This window comes from Copadichromis virginalis, linkage group LG15 (assembly GCF_057382275.1).
Source record: "Copadichromis virginalis isolate Kocher_CV1m ecotype Utaka linkage group LG15, C_Virginalis_male_GT1.1, whole genome shotgun sequence".
NCBI classification, from domain to species: domain Eukaryota; kingdom Metazoa; phylum Chordata; class Actinopteri; order Cichliformes; family Cichlidae; genus Copadichromis; species Copadichromis virginalis.
The window spans coordinates 34,062,974-34,082,352 of record NC_140632.1 but is presented as its reverse complement, the minus strand read 5'-3'; the positions used below and the strand labels follow the sequence as shown (position 1 = coordinate 34,082,352).

General features: G+C 41.5%; 2 protein-coding genes across 4 annotated transcripts; both read left to right on the top strand.

Annotated features, from left to right (window-relative positions):
* Window positions 1-358: 358 nt before the first annotated feature.
* LOC146692830 (uncharacterized) lies at window positions 359-3,867 on the top strand. The gene is given in 9 exon segments (XM_085433512.1): window positions 359-475; window positions 511-771; window positions 910-929; window positions 1,128-1,236; window positions 1,844-1,867; window positions 1,870-1,937; window positions 2,221-2,279; window positions 3,217-3,317; window positions 3,517-3,867. Coding segments are annotated over 9 exon segments (873 nt in total). The 3' UTR covers window positions 3,631-3,867.
* Window positions 3,868-5,719: 1,852 nt separating this feature from the next.
* Window positions 5,720-15,505, top strand: arrdc2 (arrestin domain containing 2). 3 transcript variants are annotated; one of them, XM_085433044.1, is made up of 8 exons: window positions 5,720-5,793; window positions 6,615-6,869; window positions 12,358-12,575; window positions 12,674-12,776; window positions 12,858-13,114; window positions 13,204-13,366; window positions 13,702-13,862; window positions 14,133-15,505. In XM_085433044.1, exons 2-8 carry the CDS (start codon window positions 6,617-6,619, stop codon window positions 14,184-14,186), a joined length of 1,209 nt encoding a protein of 402 aa, XP_085289170.1. In that variant the 5' UTR covers window positions 5,720-5,793; window positions 6,615-6,616; the 3' UTR covers window positions 14,187-15,505. The 3 variants fall into 3 exon arrangements, with proteins under 3 accessions (XP_085289170.1, XP_085289169.1, XP_085289168.1); XM_085433043.1 differs by lacking the exons at window positions 5,720-5,793; window positions 6,615-6,869 and adding an exon at window positions 10,564-11,000; XM_085433042.1 differs by lacking the exons at window positions 5,720-5,793; window positions 6,615-6,869 and adding an exon at window positions 10,564-11,009.
* The last annotated feature ends 3,874 nt before the right edge of the window (window positions 15,506-19,379 follow it).

Genomic DNA, 19,379 nt, shown 5'->3' with positions numbered 1-19,379 from the left:
GCATTTTTCTGTTTTGGAAAATTCTCATACCTAAAATAACACAGACATTTTACATATCCTTATTATGGAAATACATCTTCCTGCTGAATAATTTTGTGTCCACTCCACTCACTGTCTTCGACAGGTAACAGGACACCACAGTATTTATTTTTCTCTCTGCAGGAGCAGCAAGCAGCAGTATCAACATTACCATGTTCCACAGCACAGACGTTTCTCTGGTGAAGCATTGCAGCATTTTCTTTACCTGCTTCAGAATCATATTTATGCTAAACAAGCAATTTACAGTAACTCAAGTAGGACAGTTGTGGTATTAAGTATGACTGTCTTGTTGGAGAAAACACTGATTTCAGCCCGTCGAATGGGGAAAGAGCTGCTCCCATCGACCAACATCCCATTTTTGTACAGAAACGTTCCAGATGCATACTCAACCTGTTTCCAAGAGGACTTCCAGCATTTTAATTTAAGGTAGAGCCATGTCATCACCCTGTCCCAGCCCAGGGGCATGCCAAGGACTTGGGGTACACTGAGTACTTCACAGAGACAGCGGTGTCCTACCAGCATCACTCATTGCCACAGATTCTCCTGATCCCACGTGCCATGCATAAAACTAACTTCAAGATGGAAACAGACTCTCCGATAGCTGAATACCTCACCACGCATGCCCAGAATTTCCAGGCTCATTCCTTACAACTCCCTCAGAGACCCATCCGACCAACATTCGCCACCATTAGGATCCAGCATGTGGAAAAGCTTCTGGAAAGCACCATCCGAGTGAGCTTCATTCCACACTCTGGCTCTCCTTTTGTTAAAGCTACAGTTAAACATCTAGCTTAGTAAAATATACACAATTAAAATATAATCAGATTAATTGTTTTGGATTTTCTGGTAAAATTGAAAAATCCACATTAGATAATGGACTCCTTGCTAAAGTGACATTTGACTGACATGAATATTAATCAGATCTGGGTGTTTACACTCAAGAAGAAGGTAAACCTTTTCAAAATGCCGTCCTTTCAATGTCATCACCTTGTAACAAATAACACGTATGGGACCTCTTGTGATTGTGAGCACTCATCTATGAATCCAGGAGAATGTAATGTTTAACAAAATCATTAATTTCTCTGTAGAAGACAGAGTCCCACAAATAAAGGGGACGTGTGTGATCACAGCTTTGTCTCCGAGTACAACAACACCTTTCAGGGAACTTGGAGCAGGGCTGCTCAATCAGTGAAACGGGTAATAAAGTGGGTGCAGCATCTCTTACGTCATGAGACATCGCAATGATAGCTTTATATTCTGATAACGACGTGGCAGGGATGATAATCTGAACTGCTTGATATAAACTGTTCTAGTAGGACAAATATTTACTCTGATAGAAATTTCCATGAAAAAATTGAAATTCTCAAAATTCTCACAACTGAACTTTTCAACCTTATACCTGATTTAGGTCACATAAAAGTCGTAATTAATTAACAATAAAATTAGCAATAAATTAACAATAAAATAATATAAAGGTAAAATAACCTAACACTGACTACAGCTTTTCAACTACATGCAATAAATGTATTACCCACAGGTTTCTCATACATTTGCACCCAATGCCATAACTGCAGGTCATGATTAATAACTGAATTTAGTGTCTTCCCTGTAAATCCTCATCTGCTCCAGGGAACCCATTTTCTCAGGTCTATTGTCAGCTGTGTGCATAGTCTGACCTTGAGTGTCAACTTAAAGTAGATGTGCAGAAGTGAAAAGAGTATTGACCTTTTCATGAAGTTTTCCAGGACATGGGTGTTATCAGCACACAAATCATAACGGTGGCTGTTGTTTTGTTTCCCTCCAGCACACCTCTTCAGTGCCTTTGGGTTTGATCGTGTCAAGATTGTGGAAAGACAGACGACCCACGCTACATCATTCAGTCAGCCCGGTGTCTGCAGGTCTGCAACCTTTCTGCTTCACTGGAAAACCCCTTCCACATGATCGGCTGTATACACAAAGATGTCAAATAGTAGAAGCAATTAATGCCATAGTGCCTGGTGCCTCTCTTTATAGCTCTTTTTTGATGCAGTAGTCCTGCTTGAGATTTAAGATGTACAGTAACATTTACATCCAGTTGATTCAAAGGTAATTTTAAAATGATGCAAAATACGAAAATTATTACTAGTTTCTGGACTCCCCACTACACAAATAATAAATGAATTATCTATGTTTTTGATACAGGCAGCCTGTGGTGAAAGAGCAAGCACAACACTGCTTCAACCGACTCCTGGTCCTCCACAGCTAGGGAGGACTTTTGTTACCACAACCTGGGTTAGAATATTCTTCCATGCCCACACAGGCTTTTTTTCCCTAGTATTCATTCTTGGTAACTAATAATTCACAACACCGGAATTATTAAATCAAGCTAAGCAAAAGTTCATGGCCCTTGGATACCAAGAAAGAGGCTGGCATCCAAAGGCTATGCTCATTGTTACACGAACTCTTTGTCTAATTTGAGGAGACATGACTCAGCAGGAACACTTTTACTTGATGATGGTCTGCATTCATCTGCTATACTCAGTGTTTAAATGTTAATATTTGACTACAAGTTTAAAACCAGATTATCTTTTTGAGTTTTTTTTGTATATTATGTTTCCAATCTTTCTGTCTTAGTAAAAAGTCTAAAAAAAATAAAATTAGAGTGAGGTCATGGATTACAGTTTGATGCAGGTTTTCACCTGAATGATCTGTAGGTTGACTGTGCGACTAAAAGTTTCTTTTAAAATCAAAAGTATTATGATACGATATTAGGATAAAAATGCAAGGCTATTATATTATTCTGTCTTCATTTATCTGCCTGGATTCATCTGTTTTGTTTATTTCCCAGAAGCTCCAGTTGTTAGGATTCAAAAGCACAAAATGTTAGTTCTCTACACAAGGGATGGATGAGAGGATGTCAGTCCCCACCAACAAAATCTCCTTCTCTGATGTAAGATAGCACACCTCCTGCTTAGTTTTGTATTTTAAACATTCACTAACAGATAAAGAATGGTTGTTTTTCACTTCAGGTTAACTTGACTCATAGAGCCTGGACTTGCATTTGATGATGATGTATTTTGCTATGTTAAGCTTGATGTAATGATCCTCCTGTGTTATATCTGATGCTACTACTATTTTTTCTTTTTCTTTTCTTTTTCTTTCTTGCTCAAAGAGATATGTGAATATATTAAACATTTTCATTGTGTCTGACAGAACAAGGGTTGGGCCTCAGCACCACCAAGTACGACTACCTTCTTTTAAAGACGAACAGGAAAACTCTGCATCGGTCAATCAACACGGTGCAAAAATTAATTTCTCCCCTTTATTGTGTGAAGGAGCCAGGATTGTGATATCTGCTCCCAAATTAGTAAAAATAATATTAGTGGCAAGACTACTGCACTAATTATATACATTCTATTTCCTTCCATTTTTGTCTTATCCTGTGAATCATTAAATAATATTGATTATTCTGTTTATTGATCTTTGTTGTTTAAATAGAGCAACATCAGGTTTCCACTGGTCCAGCAGCATTTCAGAACCACCAGCAGTGAGGACTACGCAATCAAACCCTTGAACCTGCATCACACAGGCTGCAGTCACGTCTCTCATTAGGCGTCATGTGACTGAGAATAGCATTTTTTGTTAACAAAGAGTGTTAAAGAGAATATGTGATTATTACTGATATTGTTATTGTTTTTTCTTTAAAGGCTTCTAAAAATGAATAAATCCATGTTTTAAAATTTCACGTAACTGTTTTCATGTAGCAGTGTGAATGATTAAAAAGGTCAAACACAGGTACTACGTTTTCTGCAAGCTTCTACAAAAAAACAAACATGTACTGTTGTTCAACTGTATCCTCGTGTTAATCTTTTGCCATGATCCTCGAGTTCTTTAAAAATTACAAATCTGTTAAGTTCAGGTGTTTTTTTGTTTTTTGTTTTTCAGAGAACTGCAGAAGAATTCCCATGAACTTGCTGGCCTGATCATAATAAATAAATGTTTACCCAGGCTAGCACTGTGTGAAATGTTGAGTCAGTGTACAAGTGCGGCTTTAGCAGTTAGATGGCTTAAACATAAACCTTTAGCCTCATCTGCAATATCTTGCAGAGTTAAAGCGGCCTCGAACCCGACTGTCCTGCTTCCACCCTGTTTACACTGTCAACGCTGACTGCCAAGAAGAAGGTTACCGTGTGTTTTGGAGAAATATTCTCATCCCCTCCTTCAAGCATGACTGACCACAAAACTCCATAAAAACAATCCATGTTGTAGCAATACACAGCCTTGACACAGAGAAGCAGGCCCTGATGATAAAATAGTAATAATAGTAATAATAAGAAGCCTGCAATGGAAGCAAGTAGGGGTAAACAAACTGACGCTATAGAGTTCATCAACCTTAAATGGGGCGATCGTGGCTCAAGAGTTGGGAGTTCGCCTTGTAATCGGAAGGTTGCCGGTTCGAGCCCCGGCTTGGACAGTCTTGGTCGTTGTGTCCTTGGGCAAGACACTTCACCCGTTGCCTACTGGTGGTGGTCAGAGGGCCCGGTGGTGCCAGTGTCCGGCAGCCTCGCCTCTGTCAGTGCGCCCCAGGGTGGCTGTGGCTACATTGTAGCTTGCCATCACCTGTGTGTGAATGGGTGGATGACAGGTTGTGTAAAGCGCTTTGGGGTCCTTAGGGACTAGAAAAGCGCTATACAAATACAGGCCATTTACCATTTAAAGGCAACAGTCCAGTTACGGGCTGGAAAGTTAGCAGGCCAGCCAGGGAGACAGAGCAATATCAGATTAAACTCCAGAATGACCAGATTAGAAAATATCAGCACTTAAAGTAAATGGAAATGATTAATAATTAAGCTTTCAAGACATAGAAGTTTAATATTAACGAGTGCTTATAAAGGACAACTATGATTTCACTGATTTATCTGAACTGCTGTAGACATGTAAGCCCAATACATGAAAATAATGAATATACAGCATATTGCGCTGATACAACATTAGACAGAAAATGCTGAAAAGGATGTTTTTGTTTTTTACATTTGATTTGATTTATTAATAATCACATTTTTATCATTAATTGACGAAACTCTACAAACACAAAAAAACCGAGTGAGTAATATGATCATATCACAACTTAATCAAGTTTAGACCAACATGTGAGCAGATCTTTCAGCTGGGGCACATGACTGAGATGCAAACAAGAAAACACTTTTCATTGCCCTTGTTCTCCTCCTTTTTAAACGCCTGACATGCGTCCAGGCACGTCTGCCTCACAACTGTCACAGAGAGGCTTTTACATTTCAAGTTTAATACACACTTTTTGGTATTTATAATGCAAATAGAAAAACTACTAAGAGAACTAAGCGTTGATAGTTCAAATGAAAAATACACACGGCCTTCAAAATAAAAGCCTGCAGTCAACCCTTCTCTATCCTTAACCTAAACCTTGTTTATATACAGACATAAACACGGGTGAAGTATGCTACAAACTGTGTAAATACAGCGGGGAAAAATCACCTTGTTAACTGATGTACAGCGAGCACACTCCACGCGGTGCTTCCTCCTCCTCCTCCTCCTCCTCAGCGGCAAAGTGGGCGGGCATGTGCGAGCATGTACTCTTCTTCATTGGAGTACAGCACGGAGCTGTCTTGTATCTGGGCGTTGAAACCTGCCCCCGTTCATAAAGCCCGGGCTCCGATTTAACATTCACTGAGTCAGAGCGAACGCGCAGTTGAGCACGTCGACCCTCGCGAGGACCTCTACGTCTCTTATCTTCCGTCGGTGAGTTAGTAGGAGCCTTTTAAACGTCACTTCAGCGGTCGCAGCTGTTTTAATAAGACGTAGTTCCTGTTCTTAACTCTAACCTGCTCTTCTGGACGCTTATAAATTTGAAACGTAGCAGCCGCATAATGGAAATAATATTAGGCTGAACTTGTCTTGATCCAAATGCATTACGATAAACAGAAAACATGTGTTGGTTGTTACTACAGTATTATAGCACGACAAAGCAGATGTGGCTTTGGTGTATATAGGGAAATGTTTTTGTAATATTGCTGACTGAATTTAAATGCATCGTGGCCAAACAGGTAACTAAAACCATCCAAGTAACCATTAGGCCTGATTTGTGTTTAAAGAGCAGAAACACTGGAGCGTTTTATTATTATGAAGTATGTTTGTAAACCGAAACAGCCCGCATAATAGTTGCTATCTTGGCCGACACCCTAATTAAGACCACCCAAACCCCACCCTACAAATAACTCTGAAAGAAAAACTGCAGTACTGTATGTTCGATTCGAGTTTTATTTAATGCATTGTACACGTTTAAATTCAGCCTTTAAACATGGCAGGTAGGACATCATGCATAATTTCATTGTGTCATGGTTCCCTAGTGTTTACAGAAGCTTTAGAAGCATTCATGTCTCCAGCTGACACGCTACAGTATATATACTCTGCCTGACTGTTTCTATTTGCAGTAGACCTATATTTTTTACAGCACCCAAAAAACAGTTTTGCACACTTTTGCATCATTACTGTGGCAACCTATTCAACCTTGGTGAACAGTGTGTGCACATTATGTGCTGTTCTTCTGTCCTCGCATGTAGAAATGGCACTGAGCTCCATAAAGTCCTTCACCCTAGAGCTGGATGGTCCGGCTGATGCGGCGTTCATTGGAGGGGAGGTGGTGTCTGGCCAGGTGGTCCTGGAGCTGCGCAGGGCCACCAGAGTACACTCCATGAAGGTGCTGGGACGAGGAGTAGCCACAGCACACTGGCTGGAAAACCGTGGCATGAACTCCGTCTATAATGACTACACCTCTAAAGTCACCTATTTTAGGAAGAGACAGCATCTGATCAGAGGTTAGTATTAAAGATTGCAGATAATATTACTGACATGGAGTAATTAGTATTCTGTTTGTACAGTAGTTAATGTTCACTCTGACTGTAAAATATCCCCAGGTGAATTTCCACAGTCTTTTTTTTCAAGGTTCTGTTGAGACACAAACACACTATTAGGCTCACACATAATGCAAAAGTTGCAAGTGAGAAGTAGATTTTTTGCCATTCTTCTTTATATTTAACAAAACAAACAACTGAGTGAGCAAATGAGTTAATTTTTGATGCACTCGATGCAGTGACAGTAGTGGTGAACACACAAACTATTAACTGCGACTGCTGGAAAGGGCAGGACAGCACTTTTAAAGACACTTGTATTATTTGTGTTGAACCTGATGCCATTCTCATACTCTTTTTCTACTTCTTCTGTCCCATAATGTAGCTGTGTAGTCTTATTGTCAATAAAGTTTCTGCAGTTTGCGGCTCTGTTGCTAAATATAAACGTAACAACTGTATTTCAGTGTATGTTGCACCTGGTGGATGAAAAGTGTTCTCTCTGCGCCGAATAATGTGGTGTTAAACTGCTGATCTGTTGTTTGTGTGCCAGCTGGTCAACACTGCGTCTTGTAGTCGATGCAGTTTGCAAACTGGAGCCACCTGGGCCAAATGTGTTGCGCGGAAACCTGCGTGAGCGACCAGATATATCTGCCAGATAGCATAATCTTTGACATTAAACACAAACCCATTAGTGTAAAGTCCAAACATATGCAGTTGGTTCACTGGGTATGACGTTGTACTGGACGTGGTACTGTAACGTGTTGAATTCTCTGAGCATGGACAGCATCGAGAAACAGAGAGCACAGGCCATCGTAGCAGTGTAAATAAACACAGTGGTTAATGTTTCATAGGATGCTGTGTTTGACTCCATATTTTGGGCAGATAAGTAGATGCCAGTAGTTTTAGATTCCAGCGGCTGCAGTGCAGTTGAATTGAAATTGCAATTCCAGACAGTGCATCATTATCTGCTGCAACAGTTGCGCCTTCTGCTCTGTGGTTAAAGGTGCACTTAGCATGCTTTTTACATTCATATTAATTCTACAGCCTACATTTAATCCTAAATCATATATATCACTGTCTACTTTAGACCTGATGCCTTTCCTTACACAACGCAAGAGATTTGTTTTTACCACTACACTATGGAGGCACCTCAGTCATATATGTCACTAAAAGAACAAGTTTCCAATTGAACTCATTGTAGTTTTCCTCATCTCATTCATCAATTTTGGAAGAACACTTTTTATTTTATTGTTGATTTATTTACAATTAGCCAAACAGGAGAGTTATCTGTGGTTATTTCATCATGTTGAACTTCTAAATCCCACCATACTTATTACATGAAATGAAGTGTGCTATTTAAAGCAATTTAACTGTCAAATCCTCACAAAACTATGTGAAATCACATAGTTTTGTGAGGATTTGACAATTTTTGGTCCTAATGATCATTGTAGCAGTGAAGCCTAAAAAAACTGTTTAGTGTGAATAAGGTGTAGAGCCATAGAACCTGTGTATGAAAGATGGACCTGGTGGTACAGCTTTAGCTTTGCTAATAGCCACAGAAAAGAAAAAAAAAAGTCTCATAAATGTTGTCACACAAATGCAGTTTTATTTTGTTTTTTAAAACTTTATTGCACGAGTTGTACGTGTATATTTTGCACTGGTGTGGTTTGTACAGAATAATGTTACACTGGCACAGACACTGGGAGGTTTGTCCTGTAAATGACATTTGCAGGACCTCTCCAGGAAATAGCAGCGCTAATTATTTTTGCACAGCCTTAACCTTCTGATATGTGTCCTACATCTTCCCAAGAACAAAATCCTATTTCCTTTTTTAGATTTTATACATTTATTTATTTATTTATACCTGGTGAGTTTAGAACAGGAGTAAATATACATTTAATTAAAGCTGTGGGATGTTGTATGTGGTCTAAGCAGAAAAAAAAGAGGAGGAGGTAGAAGACAGGAGAAAGAAAGGAAGGAAGAGGGGGGAACGAGTGGGGTGGAGGGGGGCTGTTTTTAAAAAATGCAGCCTACGTCACTATGGCAACAAGGAAACCAAGCCACGGCTCTCCTTGGCGCCGCCCTCTTTACCGTGCTGTCAGCTGCTGCTGTTCCCCATTCTTTTTGCAGTGTTCTTTAAGGCTCATTATTCTCCAGTTGTCTGTGAATTAACGCAGAACTTTATAGAACTGATATTTGCTGTGTCGTAATTTAGTTCGTATATTTGTTTAGTGAGCAGCTCCACACACAGAGGAGCCCCTTTGGTCCCCCTCCGAGAGTAATCATACAGAGTCATCTGCACAGTGGGGGTGATCTATCAGGCATGTGCAGAAAGCCACATGGCCTTCTGCATTAAAGCATGGAGCACTTTACAGCCGGCTTTGCTCCTGCTTACCAGCAGATGGCGTGCTGGCTTTGCTTTTTACTCCAAATCGGAACTCCTTGCATGCAACTTGTTTGCTACAAGTTAAATTTGGGCTTGAGCTGATCGGTAAGTGGCAGTAGAGAGCTGACTCTTCGTCCCGGGAACAAAGACGTAAACAAGTTTGTTTTTCACAGAGCAGACCTGAATGAAGAGAACCTGCAAAAGTGGCGGATTAAAACCCCCACTTCTGCGCACAGATCACTCTGTTCGGACATTTTTGGAGCCGAATGTTAAATTTAAAGAAGTCTCTATTGATGACATAATTAAACTGTCGCAGAGCTTTTCTTTGCGTTTCATCTATGACTTTTCTTTATTTTCTTTAATAACTGCTGCTTGTGTTTGTACTGAATTGCAATAGTATGTTAAAAGAGACAGGGGAGAAGTGGAGTAAACAGCTTCGGTACCGACTGAAACTACCCTGAGCCTCCCAGGGTCTCTCCCAGACCGAGGCATACCCAGTAAGCCTGTTTTCTTCTAAGAACCTGTAACCATCAATCATCCCCAGGCCCCGTTTTCCCCTCTACCGCCTCCACACCCAGCCTGCGTGTTTGTTATGCTTCCTTCAGGCTTAGTTTGGAAATGTGGACGTTTGTGTGTGTGTGTGTGTGTGTGTGTGTGTGTGTGTGTGTGTGTGTGCCTGTGTGTGGGAGAATTGCTGCACCTTAACAGCCCGACAAAATGGAAAGTAATGCCGGGACTTTTTATTTGATAAGCAGGCCAGATGAGCGGCTGTTGTTTTCAGTTTCATTTTCATCATGATTACAGTCTCATGTTAATTCTGACATCATTTCGTAGGCCCTGCTGTGAGCACGTATCCCTGTGGTTTCATACCTGTTGCGTCCTCCTGGAGCAGGAGGTCAACTTGTAAACACGCAGAAAAAGAAAAGAGGTCAAATTAGACCAACAACAACCCCCTAAAACACGGACGCACCACTTGTTTCTCTTTTGCATTTGAAGTGGGTTTAGCCTGCTGTTTACCAGATGTGCTGTTTGAATCCTGGGAAGTTCAAGTTCTGTCCACTTTTTTGAAACCTGATAGGTTTTCTTGTTTACGTTGACGGAGTAAAGAAGCTGTCTCGACTATGTCTTATTTACAACAACAGCAGCAGTCTGAAGGGTCAGCGCCGAGGAGGAGTTCCTGAAGGCAGCATCGCCCAGCCTTCAACCCTCTCCTGAGGCCTTACATAACGATCCGTAGACTCCGCCCACTTTCTCAGCCTGCAAAAAGGCTGCCGTCCGAAAGTGAACATCATATCGAGCTTTCGAGCACACGAGAGTAGGCGGCAGCAACCTGGAGAGCCACTCTCAGCACCCTTTAAACACACTGCGAAGGATCAATAAAGGAATCTCTCACTTCTTTTCGTTTGAGAACAGAGAGGAGTCGCAAAACCTGCAAAAAATGATTTTCGACAAGCTGAAAAAGTTTGACATAGTCTTCGACTCTCCGGAGGTGGACTGTCCTCCTGTGTACAGCAGTGGGGATGTTGTGTCCGGGCGGGTGGTGCTGGAGCTGTCCGGGGAGAGTCGGGTAGACTCCCTGAAGCTTCACGCTGAGGGTTTTGCAAAAGTGCACTGGACCGAGTCCCGATCGGCGGGCTCCAGCACCGCGTACACCCAGAACTACGGCGACGAAGTGGAGTACCTGAACCGCAGAGAGGTGCTGCTGCAGGCAGGTCAGTCCAGTAAGTCTGTCAACTCAAGCAGCCAAAGTGTCCTCTCTGTGATCGAGCGGTCTAGACAACTGTGAAAACAGCTTATCTGTGTGGGGACAGATTGTCTGCAGACTTAAAATAGTGTGTTTCAGGATGTTTGCGTAGATGGTGACTGGGATGAGTTAAAGTCTAACTGCCCCCACTTCTGTAGTTAACCTTAGATCGGAGACTTTGCATTGGTTACGAATGATTTATAAACTTGTAAACTAGAACAGCAACTCGTGTAAACGCTGGCAATGAAAAAGAAAACCATTCAGGTTCATTTCTTTTACTTCCTTGAAGAAGAATACGTGAGCATGTACATAAAGAACATAGAGCAGCAGCTGCTTCCTCACCCCCAAAACGTCTGTGGGGAAAAATAAAAGAAGTAAGACTGGCTTTTCCAAATTGAAAGCAAATCCAGACTTGTTTTTCCTTCTTTTCTGCATGCTGACTTTGCCTCAGGTTTCTGGCTTCATTCATTTGGACACAGAGCTGTTTTTGGTTTAAAGTACAGGCAGGAAATGGGCAGCCAAGGGCTTTGTCGATTTTTCTGTTGTTTTCCTGCCGAGTTTAGCCTCTATGCTCGGCTGCATGTTGTGTGAAAACCTGCAGCCAGCAATGAGAAAACACATCATGCAGCACATATCAGCTGAATCTGCTTTGGGGGATTTTGCTGATGAGCACGAGAAAGGCTTTCTTGTTGCAGCCTACTTGACCCGTGAAGTTGACATGTTGTTGGTGTTGTTTAAATGAAATCGGAGTATTCATCTAACAAAGGTTCACCAAAACCAAAACACCAGTCCCCGGATTTGTGCTGCAAGAGTGAAGAGAACCCAGGAGAGTTGAGACGAGCTGTGTGATATCGCTCGAGGAAAACATGTTCTCAGTCAGCACAATAGAGAAGGAACCGCCCCTCTGAGCAAGCAAAGCAACCATGTGATTGCAGAGAAACACAGGCTTACGGGACTGTTCCTATGAAACAAGCGTTATTCATGTAGAATACTTTTGTGTCTGTTGTGATGCATAATTTTAAAAGTGGGTATTTGCTGCCAAATAAATAAGCTTTCAGGTAATCAGAGCGCATTCTACTGTCAAGTTGAGATTTATTTCCACAGTCAAGCAAAGCTGATGCAGGTTATATGAAGTATACATTATACATACCATTAAATCATCAAATAAAACAAAGTCTGCGCTACATGATCGTCTGCGCTGTAAAATTTCCTCCTACCACAGAGCGAGTCTCTGCGCCTCTGTTATAGAAATTGTTTTGGGAAATTAACAAAAAAATGAAAGAACAGGTGACTGACTTAGAATTTTTTCCCCCTCTTTCTTTCAGATAACGGTGAAGTGACAGTCCTACCTGCTGGCAAACACGAGTTTCCATTCAGCTTCCAGCTGCCAGAAGAAACTCTGGTCACCTCCTTCGAGGGAAAACATGGCAGCATCCGTTACTGGGTCAAAGTTAAGCTACACAGGCCGTGGGCCACAGTCAGGAAAATCAAGAAGGAATTTACAGTCATCGAGCCCATCGACATTAACACACCAGCCTTACTGGTAAGTGCCTCAGACTTCACCTTTAATCGCTGGGATCTATTTATTTATGCATTTTGAGGGTTTTATGGAATTTGCTCACTGGTTTTTATAATCTCCAGGCACCACAGGCGGGTACGAAGGATAAAATGGCGCGGGCGTGGTACCGCAGCTTTGGGCAGGTGTCGGTAACTGCAAAGATTGACCGCAAAGGCTACACACCAGGTACGCACATTCTGCTTTTCCCATGTGCTCAAACTTTTGTAGTGTCTCATCTTTCTAAGCGTGCTTTTTCTCTCTCCACAGGCGAGGTGATACCGGTCTTTGCCGAGTTCGACAACTCTACCTCCAGATCTGTTGTCCCCAAAGCTTTTATCATTCAGACGCAGACGTTCATCGCCCGCGGCACCATGAAGCAGAAGCGCTCCGTCGTGGCCACGCTTTGTGGTGACATCGTCGGTGCCAAACGTCGGGAAACCTGGCACGGCCGCGCCATCAAAATCCCACCTGTAGGTCCGTCCATCCTGCAGTGCCGCATCATCAAAGTGGAGTACATGCTGAAGGTAAGCTGCCGGCCTAACATTGGCGCTGCTGCAGTTCTGAGTCCTCACTCAGTCCAGGTAGCATTATAAACTCTCTTTCCTCCCGTCAGGTTTGTGTTGATGTACCCGGAACATCCAAGCTGTGTCTCGAGCTGCCTCTGGTCATAGGCACCATACCCCTCCATCCCTTCGGCAGCCGAACATCCAGCGTCAGCAGCCAGTACAGCGTCAACCTGGAGTGGCTGCGCATGGCCATCCCCGAGCAGCCAGAGCGTAAGTGTCCCGTACTGCTTTATGGGAAGAAAAGGAAAAACTCCCCATATGGCAAACAAGTTTTTCTTTCTTTTTGCCAGTATTATTTTTAGAGCATGCCACTTTTTTCTTTGACAAGAAAGCCAAAATACTGCATGAGTCAGATGTACAAACAAAGGTTTTGGTTCCACAGAAACTCATGTTGGATCAGATCAGTGTTTGTTACTGCCAAAGGCGCTTAATGTTACGTGGGCTTTCAAAATGAAGTCATGAGTCAGCAGCTCGATGTTTGGACCTGTGCTGTTCCGTCGTGTCACGCGAGTGGACTCATCCTGCCTGTGTTTTTTTCCCTGCAGCTCCTCCGGATTACAGCTCTGTGGTAACCGAGGAGGAGGCCGAGCAGCGCCACAACGCCGTGGCCTCGCAACAGGCTGAAGACCTGAGCGGGATCCTGGAGCGACCCCTAATGGCTTTTGTCCAAGAGTTTCGCTTCAGACCTCCGCCAATGTACAGCGAGGTGAGTCACCATTGGCTGGAAGCGACTCCTGTTGTTTACTGCGATTGAGTGGCACATATAAAAGCTTACATATAAAGGCCTTTTATTCCCTGCTTACCAAAACCTTGAGATCTCAGCTGTGTTGTGTAACAATAGCTAAATGGAAACAAATCTGTGGGTGTAAGCAGAGTGTAGGTTGAGCATAATTGAAGAGTGTTTTATTCAAACACTGGATTATCTGCTTGCCCAACCTTCATCTGATGCATTTTGATTTTCTTTTCTTTCCTGCAGATTGACCCCAACCCTCAGCCCATCAACATGAGACCTCGCTGCATGACATGTTGAACCAAGAGCCCTGCCTGAGCTTCAAGCAGCCTCATTAACGAAACAAATCAAGAGATTTGTCTTCTCCCGGATTATGTCTCTCTGATTAATAGCACTTGCTAACAGATTGACTGGAGCGCCAGGAGACGGAGCTCACAGGAACTGGATGTTAGTGGAGGAGGTGCCACTTTGTTTCCAGTCCAGTAAAGTGGATGCTTTCCTGTTCTGGCTGAAAGGAAAGCAACTTCTCTGCTTTGGTTCCTGTTCTTCCCAAGTGACTTTTGGTTCCCTGCGTGGTGAGCTACAAATACCTCCCAATCAACGATTCCCTAACGTGAAGATATCTATATATTTTTTTGTGTTTTCAAGGAATTTGGGACATTTTGGGAAGGGTTGAGATCACTTGATATTCACCAGGCGGAAAGTTGGAACTGAACCTGGCATTCAGATGTCTGAAAAAGGCGCTCTTGATAAGATGGCCGACTGTCATCTTTGAGTGGCGTAAAGAGAGAAGTGCAATTATTTCCCTCAGTTTCCAACTTTCCCTATGCCTGAGATTTTTAAAACACACATCACTATGCATTGTGTGCCTACGGTGATTTCTGTTACTCGAACGCATACTGTATCTGTAGGTGTGACGGTGGAGCAGAAAAGTCAGAAAAGAAGATGTAGACGTATTTTATGCATGCAGGTAACAATATGTAAAAGGGAAAAAAATATGTGTGCCTTAATTATCTGCAGTTGAAGTTTGCATGAGAGTTTCAGGGAGCTGTTCTCTCGGACAGAGCTGGATAGAGCTGAATGTATCCTGCAAGAACTTAGAACAAAAAAGAAGCAGTCAGCATGTATGTAGATGTATTCCAAGAGCCTTGTTGTGTTAACACAAGGCTCAAGGCACTGAAGTGTTAGATGGCTATGGTGTTATAATGCAGTGGTAATAAAATAGGGGGTTCCAGTTTGCTTATAAAACTGCACAAGGCTCGTAGATTAGCTCTCCCAGCTGCTAAACAAAAGGACAGGAGGAGTGGAGACCTCCGAGCTGTGTGGACTGAATCTTTCGGTGGGAGCCAGATGCCTCGGTGCTGTGGGTCAAGCCTTTAGGTGGAGATACCACTGAAACATAGGGACAAAGAACATTCCAAAAAAAAAAAACCTTCTCAAGGATTATGTTTCTCCTCAACTTCCAAAAAAAAAGGAGTTTCAGAAGTCTTCAGGTTCAGCTGTGTGACAATGGCTGAAGTCGACGAATGTATTATTTTTTTATACAAGTGCAATTGTTGATTCACAGTATTGCCCAAATTTTTGTAATTGTTTTTTCTAATAAACAATTTTTGAACAGATGTTTGTCTTCAGTGTTTCCTTAATAGTTTAATTATTTATATAGCACATTTAATTACAACAGGAGCGTTGACCAAAGTGCTGTACAAGAATACAACATACATAATAAAACAACTTAGAGTATTAAAAGCAAACACCAAATATGAACTAACAAATAACTCTCATGCTGTATTAAAAGCCAATAAATAAAAATGCGTTTTAAGATAAGATTTAAAAAGGATTGACAGTGTGAGCCTGTCTGATGTGTAGGGGTAAATTATTCCACAGCTTAGGCGCTACGACTGCCTTGACTGGTACGTGTGCTAGGACGCCCGCTTTTTTTCTTCTTTCTTCTTCTTTTAAAGAAAATAATAGAGAGTCTCTGTTTAGCAATGTTGCGTGCCAGTGAATTGGAAAAGCATCTCCAACACCATGAGTCAAAGCTATATTACTGCCAAGGGCAGGGTTCAGTGGAGAAACAAGCTAGGCTCAGTGATTCAAATTGATAATTACAGACTGAAGTTCAGCCAGTGACATTTATTCTATTGCGCACTTATGCAATCGAACTTTTCTCGGTGCCTTTGGAGCTCCACAAAATAAAAATGGAATCACACCACACTGCGGATTTCACTTTGTAATTTGTTTACAAATAATTAGTTCTTGCTTTATTTTTTTTGGTTTGTTTTTTCCACCACATAAACATGTAACACATTGGAGCGAACGAGCATAGCTATAATCATGGCTAAAAGCCAAATCAGAGGAAATTCTCAAGGGTTTCTTCTGCAAACAGCAATTAAGGACAGAGGGACGTCAGATGGGTGTGGATGCAGGATAGTAGTGCGGCTGAAAAGCTTCACACTTTTCAAATGAGTAGAATTAAAGTAAAACCATTTTCTAATCGCGAGTTTACCAAAACATCAGACCAACCTTACAAGTGGATGCAAAGATTACGTTCAGCACTAATCCTAATGAAAAAGCAGAAGATAAAGCAGTAGTTTAAACAAAAATACCCCTCTCATGTTTGCACCACATGCTCAAAGTCCAGACAGGCAGGATTCGTGACAGCAGCAATATTAATATAGTTGTGTGCACAGACAATGCTTGTTCTGTTTGAGCGAGCTTGTGTACACAGATATGTTTTGCTTGGACACCTGTCTTTAATTATATTTCACTCACTTAAATAAGAGTTGAGGCTGTAAGCATAACATGTATTTCAGCTCTCCCAATACGTCACCACACATGTTTGAAGGCCTAGAGTTAATCCAGAGACCAAGTTTACTTTGTGCTGGGAAAAAAAGAAGAAAGATGAAAAGAAGATGCACTGGCCGCATACATCTTCTAGCTGTAAATGAAAGAAGTTACTAGCAGAAGTCTTGTAATACACACGACTGAATATAAACAGGGTGTTTCCGAAATGTTGTGAATTTAACTGTTTAACCTTTTCCAGCATGAGGAAACTTAAATCTCATTCTTGTAAACAGATAAGTTCAGCCATGTTTTCACCTTAATTTCGATGGACTTATTCAGAAATGGCTTTTAAAATATGAATCCATGGAGAATGTAAAGCAGAACAGAAGAGAAACACAGTTTAAATTAAAAGTTAGAATGACCTTTTGTATTTGAGGTTGAAATGATTTGAAGCATGTGACATGCAGATGTCTTCCTGATGTTCTGCAGTGACCTCTTGGTGATCCCGCGTGTTTTTTTAAACAAACTCTTCCACACAGAAAACAGAAGTGCCGTCCGCTGTTTTCCTGAAATCGTTTCAGGTGAGTCAATGTTCTCATTTGTCTCGATGAGTCACTAAAAGTATTTTCAGCACCTGCTGTATCAAACCAGCTCATCTGGTTCAGAGTGTGCCGATCATAGTTCAGATATTATGTTATTTGTATTATGTGCAAGTACAATTTTACTTATTCCGTGACTTTGAATGTGTTCTGAGTTACCTGTCATGTCTTCAAAAATGTTTGGAAGGAAGCACTCACTGTGGAGTCACATATGTTAACCTGCATGCCTCCATGCAGGTTAGAAGTCATGCCCCTGGCTGTTGTGTGGCCCCAGTTTAATGGGACTCAAAAGGCCGAAAAACCCCCAAAACATGCCCTGCAGATCTTTTTGTACATTGCTGAGCTGACTGAATTAAAGAGTCTACCTGCAAAACTCTGGAGAGAATTTTACTTAAAATTGTAAATCTTCTTAGGGATGCAGAAAACAACCAATGGCAAACATTAAGAAAAAACTTGGCTATTTCTTCTAAAGGACAAAGAGAATGACAGATGCAGAAAGATGATGTAAACGTTAACCCTAACCACGTGCCCGCTGTCGTGCTTTGAGTGCGTCATTAACAAGTAAATCCAGGAATTTCTGAAGGATAATTTGGTCAGCAAAGCATTCCAAGAGATCTGTGCATACCCTTTATTCCTCCCACTTTCAAAGTTGGAGGAAAAAAGCTGAATAACAAAATAGGCCTTTGACCACTAAGTGATCGTTCCCTCTGACGTCTTTGTTAAGCCCTAAACAGGTTAATATAATGACAACGCTCCATATGGAAACAAAGATGTTGTCCATAGTCGGGACAGGTTGTCAGCATCACATTCCTGATCACTAATTACATTTTGGATTTCTAGGCAGTAATGTTCTGGAACACATGCTGCAAGTGGTAAACAAACAAACCCACGAGTGTGTTTATGTGACTTGCCTGAGGAAAACGATTGCTTTAGTTTGTGCTGGACTTTCAATTAACTCCACGGAGCCAAAACGTCTGTCAGGATGTCATGTAAGCTTGTTGTTTTACACGCATAACATCACACGAGTGTAAAAACAGCAGTGCCACTTTGGGAACGCCGAGGTGCCTCTTCCCTGGAAAACATATTTTCTGGTCAAAAGTTTCTGGAATATAATTTAGCCACAAGAACAGGACTGTGTGCAGGGACAACAAGTTCCTCCACTTAAAAACGGAGTAAACCGAGTAGTCTTTTCGTTGTGTGTGATATATAGAAGCACTAAAACACTGCTGTATGCCATAGCATTAAGATTTACATCACAACAAGGACCAAAGGGATTTACTCAGTATGTAAAAAACAGCCATTTCACATTCTTTTAAAGTATTATCCAGTGAACAACATGTTTAATATACAAGTATGTAAATTATAAATGTGTCAATTTATCAGTTAAAATGTGCTTTTATTTCCAAAATGTCATTATGTCATCTAGTTACTACATGAGTATATATTTTCTGTGTCTAAGTCGCTGTGAACTGTCACAGTTGTTGTCCAGACACTGTTGAGCGGCTGCTGAATGCCTTTGCAGATCGTACTTCCAGACACACACGAGCAGTTGACTCATCAGAAACACTCCCTGCCTCAGCAAACTCACCAATCCATAAGCACATATTAACTCACCTCACCTACGCTGGCCAATAAGCATGCAGGATGCAAACTATATTTATTTTAATTGTAGAGGACGTTTTAGCTGATAAGGTTTACACTTAATAACTACATATTCAGTTTCGGACTGAGTTAAAAATCTATCAATAATAGAAAAAAAACATCTTTGTTTAAAAGCCAGATGTGCTGATATGACACAATGAATGGTAACAATGAGTCACAAAGAAAATGGGATTTTTGCGTGAATGAAGTTAAACTGACACAATGATGTCAAAGATGTCAAACGGTTCCTCTTTTTAGGACAAGTCGTCTCAAATTTCTGCTGCTGATGAACTTCCCTTCAACACATTGGGGATTATTAAAGTGAAGCAAGTGTTTTGGGGGTAAACCGTTACACATTGAGCTCCTGACCTTCTAAACACAGCTGTCATCACATTTTAAGAGTTTTTGCTCATTCTTTTCAGTCCAGCTAACATTTAACATGTTACCATTCATCCATAGTGGATGTGTC